Source organism: Vanellus vanellus, assembly GCF_965231255.1.
Source record: "Vanellus vanellus genome assembly, chromosome: 17".
Taxonomy (NCBI): Eukaryota; Metazoa; Chordata; class Aves; order Charadriiformes; family Charadriidae; genus Vanellus; species Vanellus vanellus.
Genome location: NC_138922.1, coordinates 5,421,717 through 5,444,249, shown reverse-complemented (window position 1 = coordinate 5,444,249; position 22,533 = coordinate 5,421,717). Strand labels below are relative to the sequence as shown.

The 22,533-nt window shown below is 40.3% G+C and overlaps 1 protein-coding gene across 1 annotated transcript in view; it reads right to left on the bottom strand.

Moving 5' to 3' along the window:
• The window catches only part of OGFOD3 (2-oxoglutarate and iron dependent oxygenase domain containing 3), a gene marked incomplete at its 5' end in the record, with an annotated part of 44,271 nt that overhangs the window by 1,041 nt on the left and 20,697 nt on the right, over positions 1–22,533 (bottom strand). Inside the window, 2 exons of the mRNA XM_082492048.1 lie at positions 11,233–11,356; positions 18,555–18,708. Of these exons, the coding sequence (XP_082348174.1) occupies positions 11,233–11,356; positions 18,555–18,708 (278 nt within the window). The remainder of the gene's footprint in view (positions 1–11,232; positions 11,357–18,554; positions 18,709–22,533) is intronic.

The window sequence follows — 22,533 nt, the reverse complement described above, 5'->3', positions numbered from 1 at the left end:
CATCAAGGTGAAACACAATTCCTTTGATAACGACAGCGGAGGTACATTAGCATCCCACTTGAAACAGCAGAATGGAGTCCTCTGCGCTTTGATATTATTAAACTGTTCTGAAAATGTAGAAGGTTTGACTTTTCGCAAGTAAGGCAAAACTGACACAACTCTGTAGGACTGCTCACGCTGTACTGAGAAAACCAGTAATACTCATAGGCGCAGCTGTTTCAGCCCAATAGCATGTGGTTTTCCTACTCAGCCCCCCCCCCCCCCCTCCACTGTTCGAATTAGATTAAAGTTTGTTAAGAAGATTACAATAGGGATCTCATATTGACAATCTAATTCTGCCTGGGACTCATTCACGGTCAGGCAAAACAAACCACTTAGATGCCTATTTAAAATTTGCACAACAATAAGATAAACTATTCCAACCACGACACGATCTCCACTGCAGATATAGGCACCAGACACGTAGCTGGTTTTCTCTTCTAAAAGTGATCCAAAAGATCCAGAAGTTATTTCGCTTGCGTCCTCCTAAGCAGCACACACAGGAGATTTGAACACAACTGGACCAGCCTTACAGAGCTCAGTTTACCCACTAATCTCTGCAGTCTGAGCAGCCCCTGTGTCCTTTGCACGTTCAGCTGCAGTTCACATTTAATCTTTCGTAGTTCACATAGTCTCTCGTAACTGCCAAGCAGAAATCATGTAATACTCTTCTCTACCCGTGGCTGCACATCAGTAATTGGTAACGCTAGATACATATAAAAAATAGATTCATTTATATGCACAGCTCATTTACACCTTGGTGTCCTGCTTTTCTGGATGAAAGACTAAACGAAGGCAGTGTCCTCCTATCCTGTGAGCGTTGCAGTGAACAGCACTACCCTCAAGGATTTCACACAAAGTCCCTTTGCCATGAGTTTTTTTTTCTTTTAAGTCTTATTTCAACATCATTCAAGTACTTTATTATCAGTCTTTCATCTACTCACCCAAAGCTTTGCCTTAAACTGATTTTCAAGCTTTTGTTGTTTGATCTCTTATTAGAAGCAGTAGTAATTCAGAGTTAGACAAGTTTCAGTGTATTGTTTAAGCCAGTTAAACTGGATTTTTTGGCTATACAGAATGTCTTTTCATTTCTTTCTTTAATAAATATGTCTTCATATATACGGTATCTTACAGCTCCTTGTTCCTTTGGTTCTATATCTGTCAACTGGGGTCTCCGAGTCACTGAGCAAGCCTACAGTCAGTTTTCAAAGATACTTTTTCCTCATGGGGAATTCCTTTTAAAATTTCTTTTAAACTGACTTCCATCGCAAAGTTTTTTAGCAAGAGCTCTCCCTGGTACACTATTTTTACTGGTAGAAATGTCCAAAAAGATAGAAATGTCCAAAAAGAGGGTAAAGAATGTTAATTCCCATCCCATCTGACAAAACCTTCAAGGAATATTTGGCAGTATCATTAGCTAGAGACTCCTGGGGAAAAGACACAAGATAAAATAAAGCTGTACCATTGCTGGACAGGATGACTTGTAGGACTTTCAAGCACACCGAGACCGGACCCTTCACAATCTTGCTTCAATACACAGAACATGGAAACAACTTCAAAAATTAAATCACTACAAGAAAGCAAGCAGGTCAGGACTAAGCAAGTTCCTTAAGAAAGTGTGCACCTGCTCCTAGGTTACAACCTGTCCTTGTTCTAGCCATTTTTTGATCAATTTTAAGTTAAAATTTTAAAGCCCAAAGTTCCAAACTATAAACCATATTAGCAAGTTAGTAGGATCATATGCAATATGGGTCTGGTTTTAGCTGCGAGACTGCATTCAAAGTGTTCAAAATGCACTTTAAGTGTTACACACTGCCACAACTAATGTGGCTGTGACAGGATTTCTCTCATCGTGAGTGGTGAGGAAGACATGCATAGGGCAGTTTCACTGAGCTCTCCAGGCTACAAAAGATTGATAGAGTGAATGCTGAGCTTTGTAAGGGATTAGTGTTGCACCACAAATGCTAAAGAATGGCTCTGCAACTGTTCATTGCAGATAAAAGTACATATGTACTTACAATTTCCTGAGGAAACATTTTTGAGCTACGGAAGCTCAGGAGAAATTGTGTAAAGTTCTAATCCCATTTCCTTTGTCCTTTTCTTTATTATTTGACAGTGGCCTCAAATTGGTCTTTTAGTTTTCTTTTCCCCTCCTCTGACCTGCCTGCGCTGATTTTTTTCCAACATGCTTTTGTGCTCCACTGAAGAAGTGTTTACTAGTACCTCCTGGCACGTGATTTCAGGTTGACGTATGAACACTTACTGGTAAAAGTGGAACCTTTTTTGAGATCACAAGCTACTACTGAATACAATCTTATAGTATATCATCTAACCTAAAAAGAGGTTAATTCCTGATCTTTAAGAGATTAACTTTTGGAGAGGAAGAAACAGCAGATCACCTCCTGTTTGGAGGCCTATGCTTCCAAGCTGCCAGAAAGAGGCCAATCTCTGAGCTACATTCTGAAGGATCAAGATTGGAATGGAGGTGTCCTGGGCTTAGAAGTGACGCCAAGGATGAAAAACAAAGGATTTGGCCGCTTAAATAAATCTTTGGTTTGAAAAGTATTTCATCCTGATTGTGAACATTTGATTCATTTTCCCCAATCACTGCAAGATGCCCAAAGCTCCATTGCTTCTTTAGTTTCCTGATGCTTTAACTAGTACTGCAGCCTCAGGGAAGAGTTTTAGATGCGTAAATTACAAAGTACAGAAGAGTCATGGAAAACTTAGGTGCAAACTCATGTAAATAAACCACTCTGTCAGACTGATTCAGGACAAGGAACTGCTAACAAGCTCAGCACCACGGCATCCATCAAAACTGAGCCCAGTCTTCAGGGTCACGGACACAGGCCAAGCTCTTAAATGCTGTCAGGCTGAGAAAAGCTTGTGATGTGAAAACCAGGAAGCTTTAATCGCATTAGAGGTAAGCACTTACTCTCTTGATTTTTGAGAATCAAATTTTTTCACTCATCCACAGGAATCATTATTTATGAAGACATACAAATGCCAGTCACAACCTCCACTGCTATGAATTTTATGTGATCCTAATTTAGATGAAGCAACACGGTTATTTTCAGGAATAATACTTAACAAGCAGTTATGTCCCACTTAATTACCCAAACAAAACCACTAGAGGAATATACATATTAACTATGAGCTTTTGCTTTCCCAGGTTTAAAATCACATCCGTACTTACCCCTTAGCAATGAATTCTTTTTAGATGTACTCAGAAAATATAACTACTGCAAGAAGCGGCACACAGGTGAGAGAATTATGCATTCAGCTATATATGGCAGTAAAAACATAAGTATTCCCATAAGGCTTGCTCTCAGGAGATTTTATCTGTATTGAATTTTAATATTCAGTTGCGCTTCCGTAAACAAGCTGCCTACAATTTGCTACCTAACCTCTGTACTGGGAGGCAATGTAGATTAGAGGAATATACAAAGGAAGCAACTTTCAATGACAACTATGCCCTTGACATGTAACCGTGCCTTCAACAAAACCACTTACTCTCTCATTTGTTTCCTCGTCTCTAAAATGAAGCTAGTACTGACCCATTCGAACAAGGTTACTGGGAAAATTAATTAGTAAACACCTTTACAATACTTTGCAGTTAGCACATGTTCCATTTTACATTATAAAAAATATCCTCTGCTGTTCTTACTCTGGCAAGAGAAAAAAATAGTAAGGCATGCCAGATTAAATGATAACACAATGTAGGGCATATGTGAAAAGACTTTGAGAACCACACAAAATATTAACATACCACAATGCTCATAAGAAAAAATACTACGAGATTATTATGCCTCTATTATAAATTCATTGCATAACTTAGGTTAGAAGAGACCTTGGGAGGTCATCCAGTCCAGTTCCCTTTCTCAAATCAAGGCCAACTTCTAAATTATGTCCAACTTCTGAGTCCATCAGGTTGTCCAGGGTCAGATCATCAGCACATGAGCGCAGCATTCAGATACTGACGTTTCCCAGGTACATCTCACGTACACATATTCTGCTACCCTCACATCTCCTGTGCTTGATTTCTGAGCAGGGGGCATGGAGTAGATGACCTCCAGAGGTCCCTTCCAACCTCAGTTGTTCTAATTACACATGGAACAGGCCATTCACATTAATATCAACTTTGGCAATCCCTTTCTGTTTGCAGCATGCCTATTTTGCCACTGGATCCCAAGTCCCTTCGTGCTTCCATTCTTCACATGAGACTACTCCTTCTGCTTTCTTGGCAGCATACTTCTGGCCCTTCAAGTTTAATTCACTGCCAAATTTCCTTGTAAACTCCTTGGGTCACGAGAACATCAAGGAGAAACCGCAGCTTATGTTTTAGTTTGTCTCAAGCAACACTCAATCATGTAAGCAAGCAAGGGAATGATAACTGTCCCCTTGCTCTGCTTAAACTGTGGCTGGACACCGGGGAAGGACAGGGGCTACCCCTGCCTGGTGCCAGGACAGGGACGGGATGCAAAGCAGCGCTGGGGGAACATAAGAGGTCTCACCTCCATCACTGTCCACAGCAGCTGGCTGGGGACACTGGGAAACCTGAGCTGCTGCTCAGAAGGAAATGAAGCAACTCATCTGCCTGATTAAAAGGGAAGCAGGAACAGTTTATCTGGCACTGCAGATCTATTCAACATCTTTTGTCTTATGCACTGACAGCTTTGACTGTCTGCTTAACATTTATCAGCTCTAAAAGTTACTCGGGAAAGAAGGAAAAACTGCATCTCGTCTGCTGAGTGGCACCAAGACAGAAGCGCTGCTTGGGGAGACTGCACAAACACATTTGTGTTCTCACCCTTATCATCTGTTGAGAATGAATTAGCAATTAATTCTAATATAAAGTGTCCAAGAAAGAGCACGGTATCATTAGGCAAATAACCTGATAATAAGTTTTATTGTGTGATTACAGAAAATATTTAACAGATATACTTATTCAATTATTTTTTAATAAATGTTGAATGGGGAGAGCTTTAAGCAAGTCCTTACCTAAACCCCACAAAAGTAACACGTAATGACAGCATCTGCGAGTGCTCTGATGTGGGGTGAAAAGAGGGCTCCAGAAGAGAGCACAAGCTTCTATGACGAATTTTGCCACACACATGCCAAGCACAGAAGCATAAAGAAGCCTATGGCCTAAAAAAAAAAAAAAAAAAAAAAACCCAAACGCCAAAACTACTGCAATGGGTATCTAATGAAAGCCTAAGTCCCAAATTTATAACAGCAAGTAATTACTGTGGCTAGTAAATAAATAAAACCACTGATTCACACAGCAAAATCCCCCCCAGCTCACTTGTAATTTGTAGGAGTATTATTAATGCTTTTAAAAGTACCTGCTTCTATTTTAAATTCAGAAGCACCTGGACTGAAAAGTTCCAAATCACTGTTTTTAAAGAAAATAAGTGAACTTAATTATTTCCTACTAAAAGCACATGTGCACTTATAGACTTCAACAGAACCCCTGCCTGCTTCTCTCCTATCAGCACAGCTGGTTGCTCAAAATAACAGGAGTTTCTGCCCTGAACATTATACCCGAAGGTGTGACAACCGAGTGAAGCATCTAGAAGTGAAAACTGCATAGCTGTGCTCTCTCCAAATCACAGTTACTGACTCTCACCAAGGCCTTTTGGCTCCATTTCTCCTCCCTACAGCCAAGAGGAGGACAGGGATACCACCTCTGCTCTGCCCTCCAGGTCTGCCCTGCGGTCTCAGCTTCACCCAACCAATGGTCTTTAACCAAAAAGACTTCATGATAGCACCTGTGGTGTGTGACATTAACACTCACAAAGCTTAGGAACCAAGAACCGAAACATCATTACTGAACTATACAGCCTAAGAGCCGTAGCTGAAGGAGCAGTTAATTTGGTATTTTGTTTTACTTTATCTGTTACATTACCTGTATTTCAACAAGGAACGGGTTGCAGCTGATTTTCCTCTGCTCCCTCTTGATGCCTTCAGCATTGCTGCGTATTTGTCCAGCAGTATCCAATCAAATTTGTGAAATATTGGCTTGCATATGCGTTACATAAAACAGAGTCCTGTGTAGCAAGCAATAAAAAGCACAGAAGGTGCGTTCTACGTGTGTTCATTCATAACTCGGTATTTTATAGCAGGGAAAAGTCCTAGAGACCAATTCTCAATATTGACCATGCTCTGTGGAGCACTGGGACTCGGGTCATCTGTTCAGCTCCCCCTGCCCCCCCAGCACTCCTCAATCCTTCCAGCGGTCCAGCTAGCGTAGAGTAACCCTTACTATCCTCAGCAACAGATGTCCTCAACAAGACAGTGAATTCGTATGAGGAAATTCACGTAAGCATCATGTAAAGTGCAGGTCTGACCTGCACCTCCCGGCTACCTACTGCTTTACGGGCCCAGTTAAGAGATTATTTCATTTAATGCCATCATAAACCTATCACCAAGCACCGCTGGAATATAAAACCAGAGCCTGGAAGACAGATATCTTTCCACAGAAGACAAAAGAGAAAGCAAAAGAAAACCTACAGGAGTTTTACAAAGAAATGAGGAGCTGTTGAGCTCTTTTCTACATATTTTTGTCACAGTTGCAACAAGTCATCCTTTTTCTACCACTTCTCTTTGCAATCATCTTACCAGTCCCAGGTACAGTTTGTGATTAGTATTGCAAATCAGTAAGAATTGCTCTCCCACAACCCGTGAACTGTGCATAGCTCGTTATTACTGCAGCTGCTAACGCCAGCTCCATTTATTCTTCTCTCAGACTGAAAGCTACTTCTGCGGATATTTTTTTTTTTTTTTAATCATTCTCAACTTTCAGTTGTTAGTGATTCAACATCAAGATGTCCTCCAGTTTTACTGATTGGAGCCAAACTAAAGTTAGGAATGCCAGAAGATTATCTTGATCGAGACTGAAACTGGATGATGTGGATTAAACGTAGAGAAAAATCAGACTACTGATAGTCGGTGGGGAAAAAAAAAAAAAAGTCCACTATTCCATGATACAAGATGGATTACTAAATATATGCTTTAAACACAGTTTCACACCTCATGTTAATTGTGTTGTGGGACTTCTGAATCTGGAAGTCTTACTTTTCACATCATTGCACTTTCTGCCACTGCTGCATTCCCTCAGCCTTTAGTAGCTAATTCTGCCAAAAAGAGCACAATAAAGGTATGACGAATTCCCACCACTGAACTTTGAGTACTGCAATTATTCTCATGATTGCAGGATCTGGCAGTCATGCAATACCTAACCACTGCAATAAAGCTACACTTATCTCGGTGAATGTACACACAGACACCCCGAAACCCATTCCTGCACCACGAGAAAGCTATGTATGCATTCTTAAATGTGTGCTTTTCCTTACCCGAGCAGAAAAACTAATTGCTCAGGCTTTGAGCATGCACTTTTCCCCCATTCTAAATGGAGGATAATCCAACTTCTCAAGTCCCCAAATAGCTCATACCTTCATCTCTAATATTTTTACACTTTCAGAAACACACGCTCCTGACAGCTATGAAAATATGTTAAGTTTGATATTCAAGGAAGACTCTCATTTCACTCTCCAATGCACGGAATTAATTTTGCACCATAGATTATTTTCTTCCACAAACACACAGAAGTGATTGCGACCTTTCCTTCTACCTTTATATAATAAACAACTTGTATGAAGAACAAACTCCTTTGTGAGTTGAAAATAAGTGCAGCAAAGCTGACCTTAAAACAAAGAAACGTACATGCAAAACACAGAAATGTACATGCAAATAAGGAACACACAACTGGCACTGAGCTTTCAGCCCAACTGCAGGGTTTCATCTACACTGTAGCATAAAGTGAAGTCTGTCACCTGTCTAATATTGCCAGTCCCCAAATTCACACAAGACTCTCCAAAATTATGAGATTTTAAATACGGTTTACACTGACAAATTTCATAGCAGCAGAACGTATGCCAATTTTATCACTGAAAAAGGAATGCCTTGACGTCTGCCATTTATTCTCAATCCTCCTATATCTATTGATGGTTCCTAAACACGGTCTCAGGCAAGCAAAGGAAAGTTCATCTCGAAAGGGCTGTGGGTTTTGTTTTGAAGGACCTCCTTCTAAATGTTGCTCTGTTTCTTTTTGTCCCTTGAAAAGAGCTACGCCTGGTGCAAAGGATAGGAAAAAAAATGCCAGTATGACAATTTTGGAAATAGAATTCACGCAGACATTTAAAAGCAACAGATACTACTTTAGAACTGTTTCTTTGTCCAAAAATAGGTTTTCTTTTCAAAGTAGTATTTCACTTGGCGCTAAGAATTCTCTTACTCGTGGTACAGCGAGTTCCTCTGCAGATAGAGGTCCTGACTTAAGTCAAAAGACACATAAATACTTCTGAAGCCCATCATGGCACAAAAAAAGAGGTGTTCCCTAATGCCACATTTGGTTAAGAATTAGCCAAAGGTCTGTACCTGTGAATTGGCATCACAGTGGTGACTTGTTCACATCCATTAAAGAAAAAAAAAAAAATCTCAAGAGCCTCTAGGTTAATAAATTGTAATTCCTTCTTAAAGCTAGAGGCATTTGTTAATAATTGAACTAGGCAATTTTATAGACCATGCTACAAATTACATTGAGAGGCTTTCACTCATATATGTGAGAATTGAGACTTGCAAACTTCTTACACAATCCACCAGCGACACATCCTTAGAGAAGCGACGAGTTTTAAAATTAGGCTCCACTTCTAGCAAAACAGTTTTCCTTCTCCCCAACTGTCTGACTAAGACTGATCCTTAAGTGCGAAGCGCTGCGAAAGCATTTGAAGCAGCAGTGGGACTTGCCTAGGCAGCACTCCCAAACACAGGAAATCCCAATGTTTTATTTCTAATTGTCTTTTTTTTTTTTATTTCAAATTACTGCTTTTCTGCTGTGCTGCCTCAACAACAATACCTTTCTGTTCCCTGCTGTAAAGCCTGACTAATAAATTACTGCTCACAGAAAAAGGAATGTGCTCATTTTGGTACACGGTGCCAGGCTCCCAAAATGCAGACGAACTTTGAGACAGCAAGAAGTGCCAGGTTTTGGAACTGAAATGGCATTAGCAATACGGAGAAAGTAAATTAGCTGTCACGCACTAAAACTGAACCAGCCGTTAGGACAGACATCTCTAAAAAAGCCTGGATCTCCTAAGTGAGGAGCATAAAGCTTATCAACGCACGGTTTTAAAAGGTGGGTTGGAGTGACAAGTGAGGTACGAAAGATCAAAAGAAGCATAAAACAAACGGGGGGGGGGGGGGGGAACACACAAAAAAACCCACACCTCATACCACAAAGAAGGAAGGAGAGAAAAAACACTGCAGAGGAACATTCTGAACATGAAAAAATACATCAACTTGTACCAGCAACAGCAGAACACCCTGGAGTCGCTCCCGTGTTCGCAAGCTGCATTTTATCAGCAAGAGGAAAGCTAAGTGCAATTGCCTTCATGTTGAGCTTCACCTCTAAAGCTTTCCTCCTCGTCTCCCAGGATGTTAGTAGTTATTTAGATTGCACCCCAGGTACTGACACAATCATGGGATCCCCGACAACTGTGTTTAGACAGCAGAGTGTGTTAGAAAGGTGTAAGTGGCATTAAACTTAATTTGCTGTTGTGTACATGCAGCACATTTGGTCTTTCAAAAAAGGCCATTCCCTACAAGCTTTGCATTGTTTTGTTGTAGAAGAAGGTGCGTTTAACCACTTCTGTGGCACACATACTGTCAACACAACCACCCGTGAAAGGGAATGGCCAAAACCAGGGGCTGTTAAAAATCTTTTCTCTATTTTATCTGCTCCCCCTCCCTCCCCAAGAATGGCAGAGAGCGAACTACCTTGCAGCAGAGCTTGAAAATTAATCAGATGAGGCTGAAGGGAAGCAATTTCACAGTTGCAGACTTTTTGAAATTAACTCAGGGCCACATTGCGTACAGCATTGGACTGAGTGCCCCCGTACTGTGCGAGGAGCCAGCTGTCCTCCCAGCTACCTTCAATTCAACTATGATTTCTACAGCTCTAAAAACATGTTAATCAGAGTTGCATCTGGAAATTAAATAGTTTAATGTGGTCCCTTTCAAAATACTGGTGGCAGCACTTTGCTAAAAGATGATACTTTCAGTTTATTTCCAACCACAAAAGCCAAAATAAGCAAACATACAATTCTTGATACCAAAGCCAGAATGCAGATAATCTCAGATCTTACCTAATCCAGCATTACTGCTGGTGAGTGGGTCAAAAAAAAAAAAAACAAAACCCAAAACAAACAAAAAAAAACCCACAAAAACCAACCCACACCCACCCCCATTTGCAGGCAGAAGCAGTCCGAAGTCAGTTCTGCTTGGGGTAATGCCAGTCAGCAGACAATTACTGATGCTGTCTTTAAATGAGTAAATTTCCATCTTTTCTCTCTTGTAAAAGAGATGGAACACAGTAGGAATATAAAGTTGTCCTTGATTTTTTTTTTCCCCTGCAAAGTGTGACTGGTCTTGCATTATAAGAAGTTACACTGCTGTAAGCTCAGTACTCACCTGCCAGACAGATGAGTTGAAGCCGAGCTCTTTCTTCCTAAGCATATTGCCCCAAAGTAATTCCAATTTAAAATAATCCACATTAGAAAAATCTTAAACCAGCCTTAAGGAAAGGTTTTTTTAGGTATAACTGACAGCCATCAGAATGCTCGTCCCCGTCAGCTCTACTGAAAGCAGGTACGGACTTATAACCGAGTTACTGTGGTTCATCGTGTTCCTGCAGGTTGGCAGAGCTGGGGTAATCAGTCATCTTCACACCCGGCCCACAGTTACAGGGTATTAAGCCCCACCTTGAACAGCAGAGGAATTTCAGGCCAGACAGTCTGAAGTAAATTGCCCGATTTGGGATTTGCTGTAGTCACAGTTATCTTTGCTCTTGACGCATTGGGACCTGCTAAGCTGTCATAACTGGATTGCAGTTCTCAGCCCTACAGCTTTCAAGGAAGTCACTTTGTGTGGCTTAACTCCAGATTTTTCAAACTGTGGCCCCAGTTTAACATTTTTTAATCTTTACTTTTTATGTAATCAATCTGAAGACAAAATGCTACATTATTCCACAGTTACTGCTGACATAAACCAAAGTCCCACTACACCTGCCAGCCCACCCAGTTAACAAAGGACACGATCTGGCCACCCTCAATGCAGCCAAACCAACGCTCTTACCTGCTCGAGGCTCTATTGTCTTGTTGGAACCCGTGTCCATAAACACAAACCGGCCACCACCAAAATCTTCAGTGTAGTCCGAGAGGTAGAGCAGTGAAGTGTAGTCAAAAGAGCCATAAGTTACCTACGAGTAAAACATTACCAAAAATTACTAATTCCTACTCTCATCTCTGCAGAGCACACATAATTAAGCAGGCGGATCTGATGGGTTTTTCTAATTTTCCAGTTCTCATGTATTTAATAAAGGGGTGTCTGAAAGCTGAGAACATTCCTTTCTAGAAGTGATACGTACTTATTAGGCTATTGTATTATGTTTACACACAGTACATACAAGACTAGCACGTTACATTTATTATTACACTTTCCATAATTAAAGAAGTGCTCCTGTTGATTTCTATCATTCTAAGTCTACTAAACAGCTAGCAAAACCCAACCTAGCATCCGAATTTACACTTCCGCATTGTATCACAAATATAGAAAGGCTCAGATCTATTTATACTATTTCAAGATAAAATTTCACCTTAAGGTTAATGAGACCCAAGAACAGCCTTTGACTAATTAATTCCATCCATTACCTAATCATGGATAGACGTTTCTGGAAACCTTACCTTTTACTCTTTCAGCAGCTGCCATGCAGGAGCTTCATGGTAACAGTGAATCAGACCTTCCAAGTAAACATACATTTGTTGGAGGAACTTCTACTCTTCTCCCTACAGGTTTTCTTTGAAAACCTTCAAATGCAACTTTCAAAGTCTTTGCTTCCTCTCAGCCTACTAACCAAACAACCCATTTTTAAGTATAACAATGTGATTTTCCTTCCTTTTAAAGTATTATTTTTGCCCGATACATATGCTGGAGATAGAGAAAAGAAATACTATATATTAGTGCTCAGGGTGAAACTATCCAACTATTTAACACTGAGTTGAGCTGATCCTGAAAATATTTGCTTTTCATATCTACATGTCGCCAAATCTAAAAATATTACTTAATATCAATGGCTGTGTCATCCAATTTCTTTACAGTACATCACAACTCAATCAAGTTCTGCATTTCACCGCCGAACGGTGAAATGTGCAGCACAGTAGTACTGTATAAAAACATTGCAAAGTGTTTTGACTGACCTGCTGACTTTTAGAGGTAGGTGCTACTTCCAAACTTCGAAGTTTTCTAAATATTTTCAGTTCTAAGTTACATTCACTAGTGCCAGTTAAATTTTGGCTCAACAGCAGTTGTACATATTATTCTGTAGGGCAACGATTGAAGAGAACACAGCGGCAGATGGAATAGGAAGACATTTTCATTCTTATTCATTTTATTATTTTGACCATAAGGGCTTAATGGAAAAAGAGCCAAATCCAGTGATATGCTGCACTACACAGTCTGAATCACAAGAATGAGAGAAATGTTGTGGCGATCCCCTTCTCCCCATATTTACCCAAACCTTAGTAGCGATACAAGGCAATAAATGGGAATTAATGAGCACGTGGTACTGCAGCACCTCCAAACAGCCACTCTGCAGCCCTCCTATCAGCTTTGCAAAGCTATTTTCACCTTCACTGATTTGGTAACAAAACTTCCAGTCATTTTAAGGAAGTCTTCTGACCAGTGAAGGTATTCACGTAGTGAAGAAGTTCATTCAACTCATGCTTGCAAGTCAAATGCATTAGAATTGTTTTTATGAGTGGCAACCTTTGCTCCATCACTGCACCCTCCATCCTCTCCAAGGCAGCTTTACCAATTCCGAACTTTCAAGAGCTGAATACAAACCATTTTAGCCTCACCAAACGCATCCGATTTCTACAGATAACTAATGTGGGGAACCAAGTATGCAATGGAAAATGGCTTTTCTGTTCCTCCTCTTGTTCATTGCTAACTCTCAGAAGGCAGCCAGGCCTGAGAAGTGTAATGCTAGGAAAAGGAGGCACTAAATTATACTCAGTTCCCCCGTGTATATCAAATGTATTTATTACCCTGGTAACGATTTCCAATACTGGAAAGGTTAATAATTGAACCAGAAGTTCAAACTGCAGGAGAAAAGCTGTCACGAAACCCAGGTAATAAGCCATACAGGCACACCGCAGCAACTCAAGTTTCTATAGCTCCTTATGAGCAATTCCATAGAAAAAAAATGCAGCATTTCCATTCAGCCTGATACTTCATACGGTTAGCACGCTCTTTTTGAGCGCCCTTTACCCAAATAAGTCAAACACAGCTAATATTTAATGGTAGGTGCTCATAATGATATTTTTATGATATTTCTTTAAAGCCTATTATAAATGCAGCTCATTGTCAGAATGAGCCAGCCACACTTTGCAGTATGGCACCCTTGGGTTTTTGAGGGACGCGTCTTTATATGCAACTAAACAGTTGTAGGAATAGGCCTGTGGTTACAGAGAAAGGTATGTAGGACAGCATCCTCTGCTTTCCATTGCAGAAAAAAATAAAGATGTATTCACTTTCCAATCAGCATAGGTCTAGCGTGGTATCTTGTAGAAATAGAGTCAAAACTGCTCTTTTCCTGTAAGCCTCTACCTATCTCTTTGTATAGATAATGACAAAAATAGCCTTGATAGCTACTTCCAATGTTCTATATATTGGCAGTATCCATTTAGTAGACAATGTAAGACAGCAAATAGCGTATCTCTGAATTACAAGGGGCTTTAGGTGAGCTAAGGTAACAGGTTTGAGCAAACAGGAATGAACTTCCTTGGATTTCAAAGATGACGCTGTCCTAAGGCAGAAGTAAAGTCTTTTGATGTATTTCATTAAATGTCTAACAACATGAAGGGAAGAAAAAGAAGAGCGAGAAGTCTGCTACACCAGATAGCAGCGGCTATCAGCGATAGCCTCGACAGGCAGAAGGGAGGGCTGCTAGGAGGGTTAGGGAGACAGCGAGCGTATTGCAGGTAAGGAGACCTGAAGATGCGGCTTGTTCAGCTTAAAGAAAGGCTGAAAAGGGATATGATTGCTACTCGTAAATACATGGGGATGGGAGGATGGGGGGAGAAAGTTAGCTATAAACTGTTCATGAACGAGTTTAGGCTAAAAATAAGTTCAAGAAAACTTGCACTGAAGCCCTGGAATAGCTCATATAGAAGAAATTCAAGGAAAAGAAACCAAAACTGATCTTATGGCAGAGCCTGACATTCTGTGAACGATAACAGGATCCTTGTCCAGACAGGGACTGCAGAAATCTTCAGGTCCTGCATTATTCCTATTAGAAAACGTTATAAGACTATACTGCTGTCAGAGTTGAGTGTGCAACAGCAATTCCATTATAAATCAGACATTTGAAAGGCTCAGTTCCAAACAAATTCCATGCAAGATGAAACTCCGCATCTTAAGCCAACACTCTCTTTGATTTAGATGCTTATAAATTCAACAAGATTAAATGAGTCATTGGGGCGATTTCAGGGTTTCCATTCCTATGTAATAAAAACCAAATAAATTTTAAGGAAAAAAAACCCTAAGCATCAGACAGATACAATAGATCTGCGCTACTCCATTATGCAGTTAAAATATTCCCAACCAAGGATATCCAGAGTGAAAAATGTAATTGCAATAGACTCGGCAATATAGGGAAAGAGGCAAGAGGGGTATTCACGTGCTGCAAGCCGCCTACATCTTTGAACCAACAGAGTCAGGCTTTGAAACAAAAAAAATGTCTCAGGTCAGTTTTCCAAAGGCTTGATTTTTACCCTTCTTTTGGAAAGAGCCAGAGGAAAAAATAAATCCCCAAGTCTTCTAGGAACAACCTTCACCTTTTAGTTATTATGCAGAAATACATGAAGTGATTTGTCCTATGCCAAGGGGAAAATCATAAATAATGATAAAACACAGAAGCACCCAACAAACAGGAAAAAATTTAACATGCTGTGTTTTATTGCTCTTTCTTCAACTCCCTAGTCTTCACACTTAATTTGGAGGCCACGTAATACTACTGTTCTTACTCGAGAAGTATTTCCTACCTCAAATCAATAGCAATGCATTTTTTTTCCTTGCTTTCAATGGCAGTCTGGAAGTGGTAAGCGAAACTTAATTTGTTGGAGAAATTGAAATACAAGGCAGGCTGACTGCACTGAAGACAACCTGTGAAGCTACACAACTTGTCTATCCTATTTAGCCTTCTCGGAAATATTTTCTGGCCTACTGACCTTCTATTTGAATTCAGTCTCCTGCATAGCCCGATCAACTATAAATACTTTTGTACCTCTTTCTAAACACATAACAATATAGATACAGATATGCATAATGTACACCTACAGTAGACTAAAATTACATGCAGATGTATTCTACATATACTGTAACATTTTCTGTAAGCCATGATCTGGCAAACACATACGTGAATGCTACATCCACGGATAGCTCTGTTCCTATTGCACTTAAGGGGAAAATAATACCAGACCTTTTGACACACAAACACAAGTTAGAGAGGATAGAGGAATTAGATGCTTGTTTATGCAGCAAGGAAAGGATTCAAATTAATCCTTTGATGCCAATTCAAGTAAGTGATGTACCAGAAGCGAAGGCAACCAGTGTCCAGTACCCGTGATATAGGATGATGTAATCTGGACTTTCATGATGGACATGAAGCGAAGAAGATCAAGGATGTATCTCTACCAGACCCTATTTAAGGCACCATTAGGCACTGCAAACTGCTATCATTTAAAACCTAGAAGTAACTGTATTATCTGGCAACAGCCAAAGTCCTTTATCCCAGAGAAGGGAGGAACCAGTGAGCTGGGGCAGTGTCCACACGAATGATCCCAGCCCATAGCGGCTTCTCCGTATCTCTCCAACACCCTCTGCACTGGCCACAGCATCTGCTCCATGTGAAGACCAAAGAGTAAGAAATGGACCTCCGAGTCATGAGCTCAAGAAGCACCTACAAGAAGTCTGCTCTCAGACTCTATTCCACAGCACCCGCAAAGCCCCTTCACCGTGGCTGGGGGCCACAGAAGTTCCATTCCCCTGAGCTCCCCCCCAAAAAAATGAAAGGGAACTGACCCACACAAGGCTCCCAGCTCAGCATGCAATGTTGACGGTGGCCCAACTGTGGCATACTCACGTCCAACCCTTACTGCAAGAATGCTCTTGAACAAAAATGTAAATAACCACATTAAAATATATTCAAACCTAAAACATGAGTTTAAGGCACAGGCAAAGAGCACTTCAATGGTCTGAACACTTTAGCTTTCTCAAGACAGACACCTCGCTGCAGAAGTCAACTGCTACAGAAGTGAAAAATGTTCAAGCTATTTATAGAAACAGGACAAGCCTCAGTTAACTCCCAGTGTGATGTAAACAATACTCAAAAAATACCTTGAAATTTACCATAAGTCACATTTTCATATTTTACAGCAGGTATGCTATCTTGGGGGTGGGTTAGAAAGAGCCAAGGCCAATCAGTTGATTATCTGCTCCCTGAACAGACAGCCCGAGATAAACAAAATGTGGACAAAACAGATGGATAAAAACGAGCAAAACATCTAGCCTGCTGTCCATCATGCACAGGCAGTGTCAGGATGCTATAACAGAGAAGCAGCTTCTACAAAGGAAATAAGTTATCTTCATGGAAACAGATTAACTTCTAAATGACAAAATAACTTTTGCATTATAGGAAAAATTTAGGTAATTTAGGTAGGAAACACTTAATCGTAAGGTTATCCAAGCACCTTATTCATTAACCAATGCAGAACACATGCAGAAAATAGAGAATATGGGCAAGCCTAATGCTTGTGCAGACACAAATATCATTACAGTAATAAATCAGTCTGAAATTCTGAAACATGCTTTTTGAGGCTGAAAGAAAAGAGTCAAGAAAATAGCCATCAGCTATTGAAATTTACTGCTTTCTTTTCTCTTGTGACAGTCAAGTTCAATTCTCTGAAAGTGTGAAAACACTATGAGGAACATATTAATTTATTGCGCTTCACACAACTGGAATTATTAGTTTATTTGGCATCTCTTGGAAATGAGCACAACAGGTGATGGATTCTTATGAACCCCACCCAGCACAATTTGCTCCCTACAACTAGTTCCTACCAGCACTAGTCAAAATAATCTGCACCTCAAAACCACCTTTGGTCCTAGGTCCACTCCTATTCAATGGTTAAATCACAGCTTTTTAAACAAGAAGCATCCAAAAGCTGGTCTTGTCTTTCCGACTGCAAATCCCACCCTGTGTTACTTTCTTCTTTCAAAGAGCAGCTGGATCAGTGGTCACTGCCACCACGCTTTCTAGATTTCAGCTGCTCCTGCCTACATGACAAGAAAGGGCACAGGAACTTACGCTAATGTAACGAGCAAAACCAGACACTGTACTTCCCTCAGACTGACTTTTTCCAGGAAATATTTTCAAGGCAAGGAATATTTTTCCATTTGATTCTTTCATCTTAGATGTTTCAGGTCACAGACTTCAAGGTACACTGCCCACGTACAGACTCTAGTGCTGAGGCGTAACTTAGATTTTGACGGGGTAAGTTTTCTTTGGTTCCATCTTGGTTCATCTGTGACTCTACAGTGATTCTAATTTTTTTTTAAATACTGCAGACATGAAATGTGGATATTTCGGTGTAGGGTTTTCTGGTTTGCTTGTTGTTTTTTTTTTTTTTTTTTTCTCCTTTCTATTTGATTCTTCCATTGTTAGCTTGCATTCTGCTGTGCTGCACAGAACCTTTGAACTCAGTTAAATTCAGAAATAAATTCAATACCAATCCCGAATCATTTAAGTCCATTGAGAAATGCAAAGTATTAAGCTATGAGCCTACAGGTAGAAGACTACGCAGTTAAAACAAAGTCACAATACTTCCATTCTAAAAACCAACAAAACGTTGAATTATTGAAAGATGTTACCATATCCTCACTAAAGAGCACGCAGTAAAAGCACCTCAGTTCACATATAAATGAAATATAAATTGTTAAGCATTTATGAAGAGGCTCAGATCAACTAACAGACCGCTTTGAAATAGCTCCTGTAGACCTGGCTGAAAGAGCAAGACCCTAACTGGAAGGCAGGTTTGATGAAACAAACACTTTGTAGGTGCAGGTTAATTTAATCAGCTTCTGACAGAAGAGATTCCTGAGCACTCATTCACACATTTTATTAATTCTAGTGGAACTAAAGCAGGGAAAAGAAAATGAAGAGGAATGCAATGGCCTACGTTTCTATGACTCACTTATCCTTCATTAGGTTCATCCCCCAAAGGATTCTGACAAGCACCAGTTTTCAAACATGTTTGATTGTTTAATCTAAAATGGCTTCAAATGATCTAATAATAACAACAGGAAACATTCGCATCCCATCTCAGCCTCCCACTTACCTTGTCAACGTGTGGGTGCCAGTACTCGTCGTGTGTTGTCTTGGCTTCTGTGTTGTTTATCCTCGAGAAGAACGTTGGCTTAGTCAGGTACATGGAAGCAGAGCTGATACCAAACGCCTGAGCGATCCTTTCTTGAATTCTCTGTCTCACATCACTGCAAAGAACACAACGCAGCGTGCTGAGTGACACACCTCGCCCGCTTCTTCCGTAGGCTCCTTCATTCACTTCTTTAGAGCTAAGCTTATTCCTCAAATCCTGAGGAACTTAGACAAAGTATGGGTGTCTTATTTTGCCCTAAATAAAGGAGATCACCTACATCAAAAAAAGAGACCACCCAGTGTTTTGGCTTGGGGTTTGGGTTTTTTTTTTTTTGTTTGTGTTTTTTTAAGTCTCAGAATATCAAGAAAAATAAGCTATTTGCCTCCTGTGGCCTAGGTTTTAAAATTTCTTTGTTAAGCAGTCCATTTTCCTGAAGAATTCCATGCATATCCCACTGTTTATAACTACTGAAGAGATTAAAGTCTTTCACATGGCTTTCGATTAAAAATATACAACAACTGGAAAGTTGTATCTTCATGAAGAGTTGCCTCTGAAGAACCTTCAACTATTTTTACACTAATTTCAAACTAACTCATGAAGGCCCTGGCTCTATGAAACTCAGGGTTCTCAGTCAACATATGCATAGGTATTATAACCAGATTTTTCTTAAAAATGAATGCAAGATGCCTTTCCCAACTATTTTCAAAGATTCAACCAAACTATTTCTACCTTGGCTATTCCTGTGTTTAGAATCACAGAATCGCTGAGGTTGGAAGGGACCTTTAAGATCATCAAGTCCAACCATTAACCAGCCCTGACAAAAATCACTTCTAAACCACATCCCCAAGTACCACATCTGCCCTTTTTTTAAAAACCTCCAGGGATGCCAAATCGATCACCTCCCTTGACAGCCTATTCCAATGTTTAATAATCCTTTCAGTGAAAAACTTTTTCCTAATATCCAATCTAAACCTCATCTGACATAACTTGAACTCATTTTCTCTTGTCACCAGGGAGAAGAGGTCAGCCCCCACCTCGCTACACCCTCCTTTCAGGTAGTTGTAGAGGGTGATAAGGTGTCCCCTCAGCCTTCTCTTCTCCAGGCTGAACACCCACAGTTCCCTCAGTCCTTCCTCATAGAACTTGTCCTCCAGACCCCTCACCGGCTTTGTAGCCTTTTTCTGGACATGCTCCAGCACCTCAATGTCCTTCTTGTAGTGAGGGGCCCAAAACTGAACACAGTACTCAAGGTGGGGTTTCTTGGGAAACAGGAAGAGGAGAACAGGATATTTTTATTTAATATTATGAAAAAAGACGACTAATAATCACAGAATCACCCATGTGTTGCTATACAGAACTGTTTATACAGCAGCATCCATCTTTCAGGACAAATATCGCTGCATATAGGGTCAGAACAGGGCCATCAAGAACTGCCAGCCTTAATTCAGTCAACGGCACTTTTAAAGAGATTTGTGATTGATGAGGAACACCACTGGCAAATCCCACCAGTAAACACAAACAGCCAGTATTTAACTTCAAAGGAATTTAAAAAACAGCAGAGAATGCAATAACACAACAAGATTAAATGAAAACATTGACTTTTTTTTTTTAAAAGACATGATCCTCCACGCTTAAAATCTTTATATTGTTTTCTCCCAATTTTAACACATTCTTAGCTATTGTATTAGTCTTCCTTTTCTTCCTTCTTAAGTGCTTTAAAAAGTAGCACATAAACAAGGTACTGAGTAAACTCACTTCTGAAGTTGTACATGGAATAAAATTAGTAGTTCTGCATCAGACATTTCTCCACTGGGTAGTACTGAATTTCAGCATAATTTTCAAGAAAGTTTTCCCCCCCAAGTATTTCTCTAGGGAACTTATACAGTGACTAAAAAGAAGTGACAGAACTAAAACCAGACCTACAGTGTTAAGTTTTTAAGAGGTGACTTTAACAACCATTTCCACAAGTACTAAAAGAATCCTAAATATTTGTTCTGTTCACATATCGCCCCTCACCAAAAATTAAAAAAAAAAAAAAAAACACAACACACACACACACACAACACACACACAAACATACAAGTTTGATTTTTAACCTAACTTTACATTTTTAGGGGTCTGAGCTTTAGGAGTCAATTCAAACTATTTTACATGTGAAATATCAAAACCATTAAATGAATTTAGAGCTGAGATCTTCAGGTATTTATATGGCTGCATGAACGGAGGTTTCAAGTTGAGAGCTACATAGTGGTAGAGTTTGCAAAACTGCCATCAGGAAAGGATCTCCAGGTCCTTCCTCTCACACCGGTAGAAGCCTGATCTTTCTGTCCGTTTTCTTTCCAAGAAAGAGGACTACAGCAGAGGCTGCCTTACATTTCCCAAAAAGCATTAAATGCAATTACACATTTCACTTCACGATGAATTGAGGGCAGCTGGCACTGAACAACTCAACACAAGAAATTAATAGCCTAACCCACAACTACTAAAGCAGCATATTCCCTGGCTCCAACACCGGGCGACCACTTGCATCAGCCAGCTGGACTAGATCTGTATGCCACAGCCTTGACACAGCTTTAAATCTCCAGTAGTTGTACCGCTCTCTAAGCGGTACTGCTTCCTCGTTCAGACCGATTCCTTTTCCACTTTGAAAAGCCTTCTATTAAGATTTGCTGTCTGGTGTTTATAAGGCTCCATTAAAGTTTCACTCCTCTTTAAGGCTTACATGCAATGGCTTTGGGCAAGACCGCCTGTTTGGCAAACCACACGGGAACAAAGCTCTGCTCAACTAGATAGCCCGATAGCCAAAAGCAGCAACCAAAAGTCTACCTGGTTTGGACCAGCCAGTGGGTCGTCAAAAGAAGAGGAAAATAAACTTGGTTTAAGTATGCTGCAAAGAGAAAATAAGCCTATTTTTCAGAAGATAAGTTTGATTTTTCCTGTTTATAAATCAAGTAGGTAGGGGAAGTCCTGAATAGGAAGACAGAGTAATGAAGCAGTTGAGGTCGAAAAGCGTGACTGTAGGTGCTACCCTGGTCTCATGGAAGCAGCTGCCTTCAGCTGACCCAGGTAGCTGGTTTTTGGGCATGTAAGCATACCGCTGGCCCCTTGTTTCCCTGTGTGCTACTGGCTTCGAGTATAACATTTAAACACAGTAGTTTCTTCAAGCGCATCAGGTGACAAGAGGTGCCAACCTTGCGTTTCTTCAGTTGACTTGTGTGCTCCTGCCTTTTGCTTCCCTGCGAGCTGTCACCCTACACATCACAGCCTCGCTCAAAAACTTAATCAAGACAATCATGGCACATGTAGCAGCCTAACGGGAACGTTATGCACATAACAATTTGCCGTTCAACAAAACAAATGGTAAGCTATTAAAAAGCCCCACTGATTGTAACGTCTTGGACAGGGCTTCAAAAAACAGGTATTTATCCTTTGCATTTACAGCTGTGCTAACACATAATACAGACACACCACGCTATCGCATGCCCAGGGAGCGAGTTTATAGCAAAAGCCTTCCTTCAAGAAGGACGTCAACAGGCAAAACAATACTGATTATTCACACCAAAGCTCAATGAAGCAGAGGGGTTAACTTGCCTATAATAAAAAGTTGAAAATAATAAAGCAAAAATAACTTTGCTTGATATGCAAGGCTGCAAAGTCAGAAAAAAACTTTAGTCTCAGGGGGAGCGGAACACTTAATCTTCTAGTTTGCCTTCAGTGCTCTCTTAAACCTATTTGTAAGAACTGGGGAACAATCAAATTATTTTTTTAGGGCCTCATCCAGTACATGTTGAAGTCTGTAGGAAGTCATTTATTAATTTCAACAAACTCCAAATCTAACATGATAAAAACAAGCAAAGTATCTCAAACTCATGTACTGGTCTGGAAACAAGACCCTTTTCCAGCAAGCTTTGCTCATAAGAAACGCCCTTCACAGGATGAC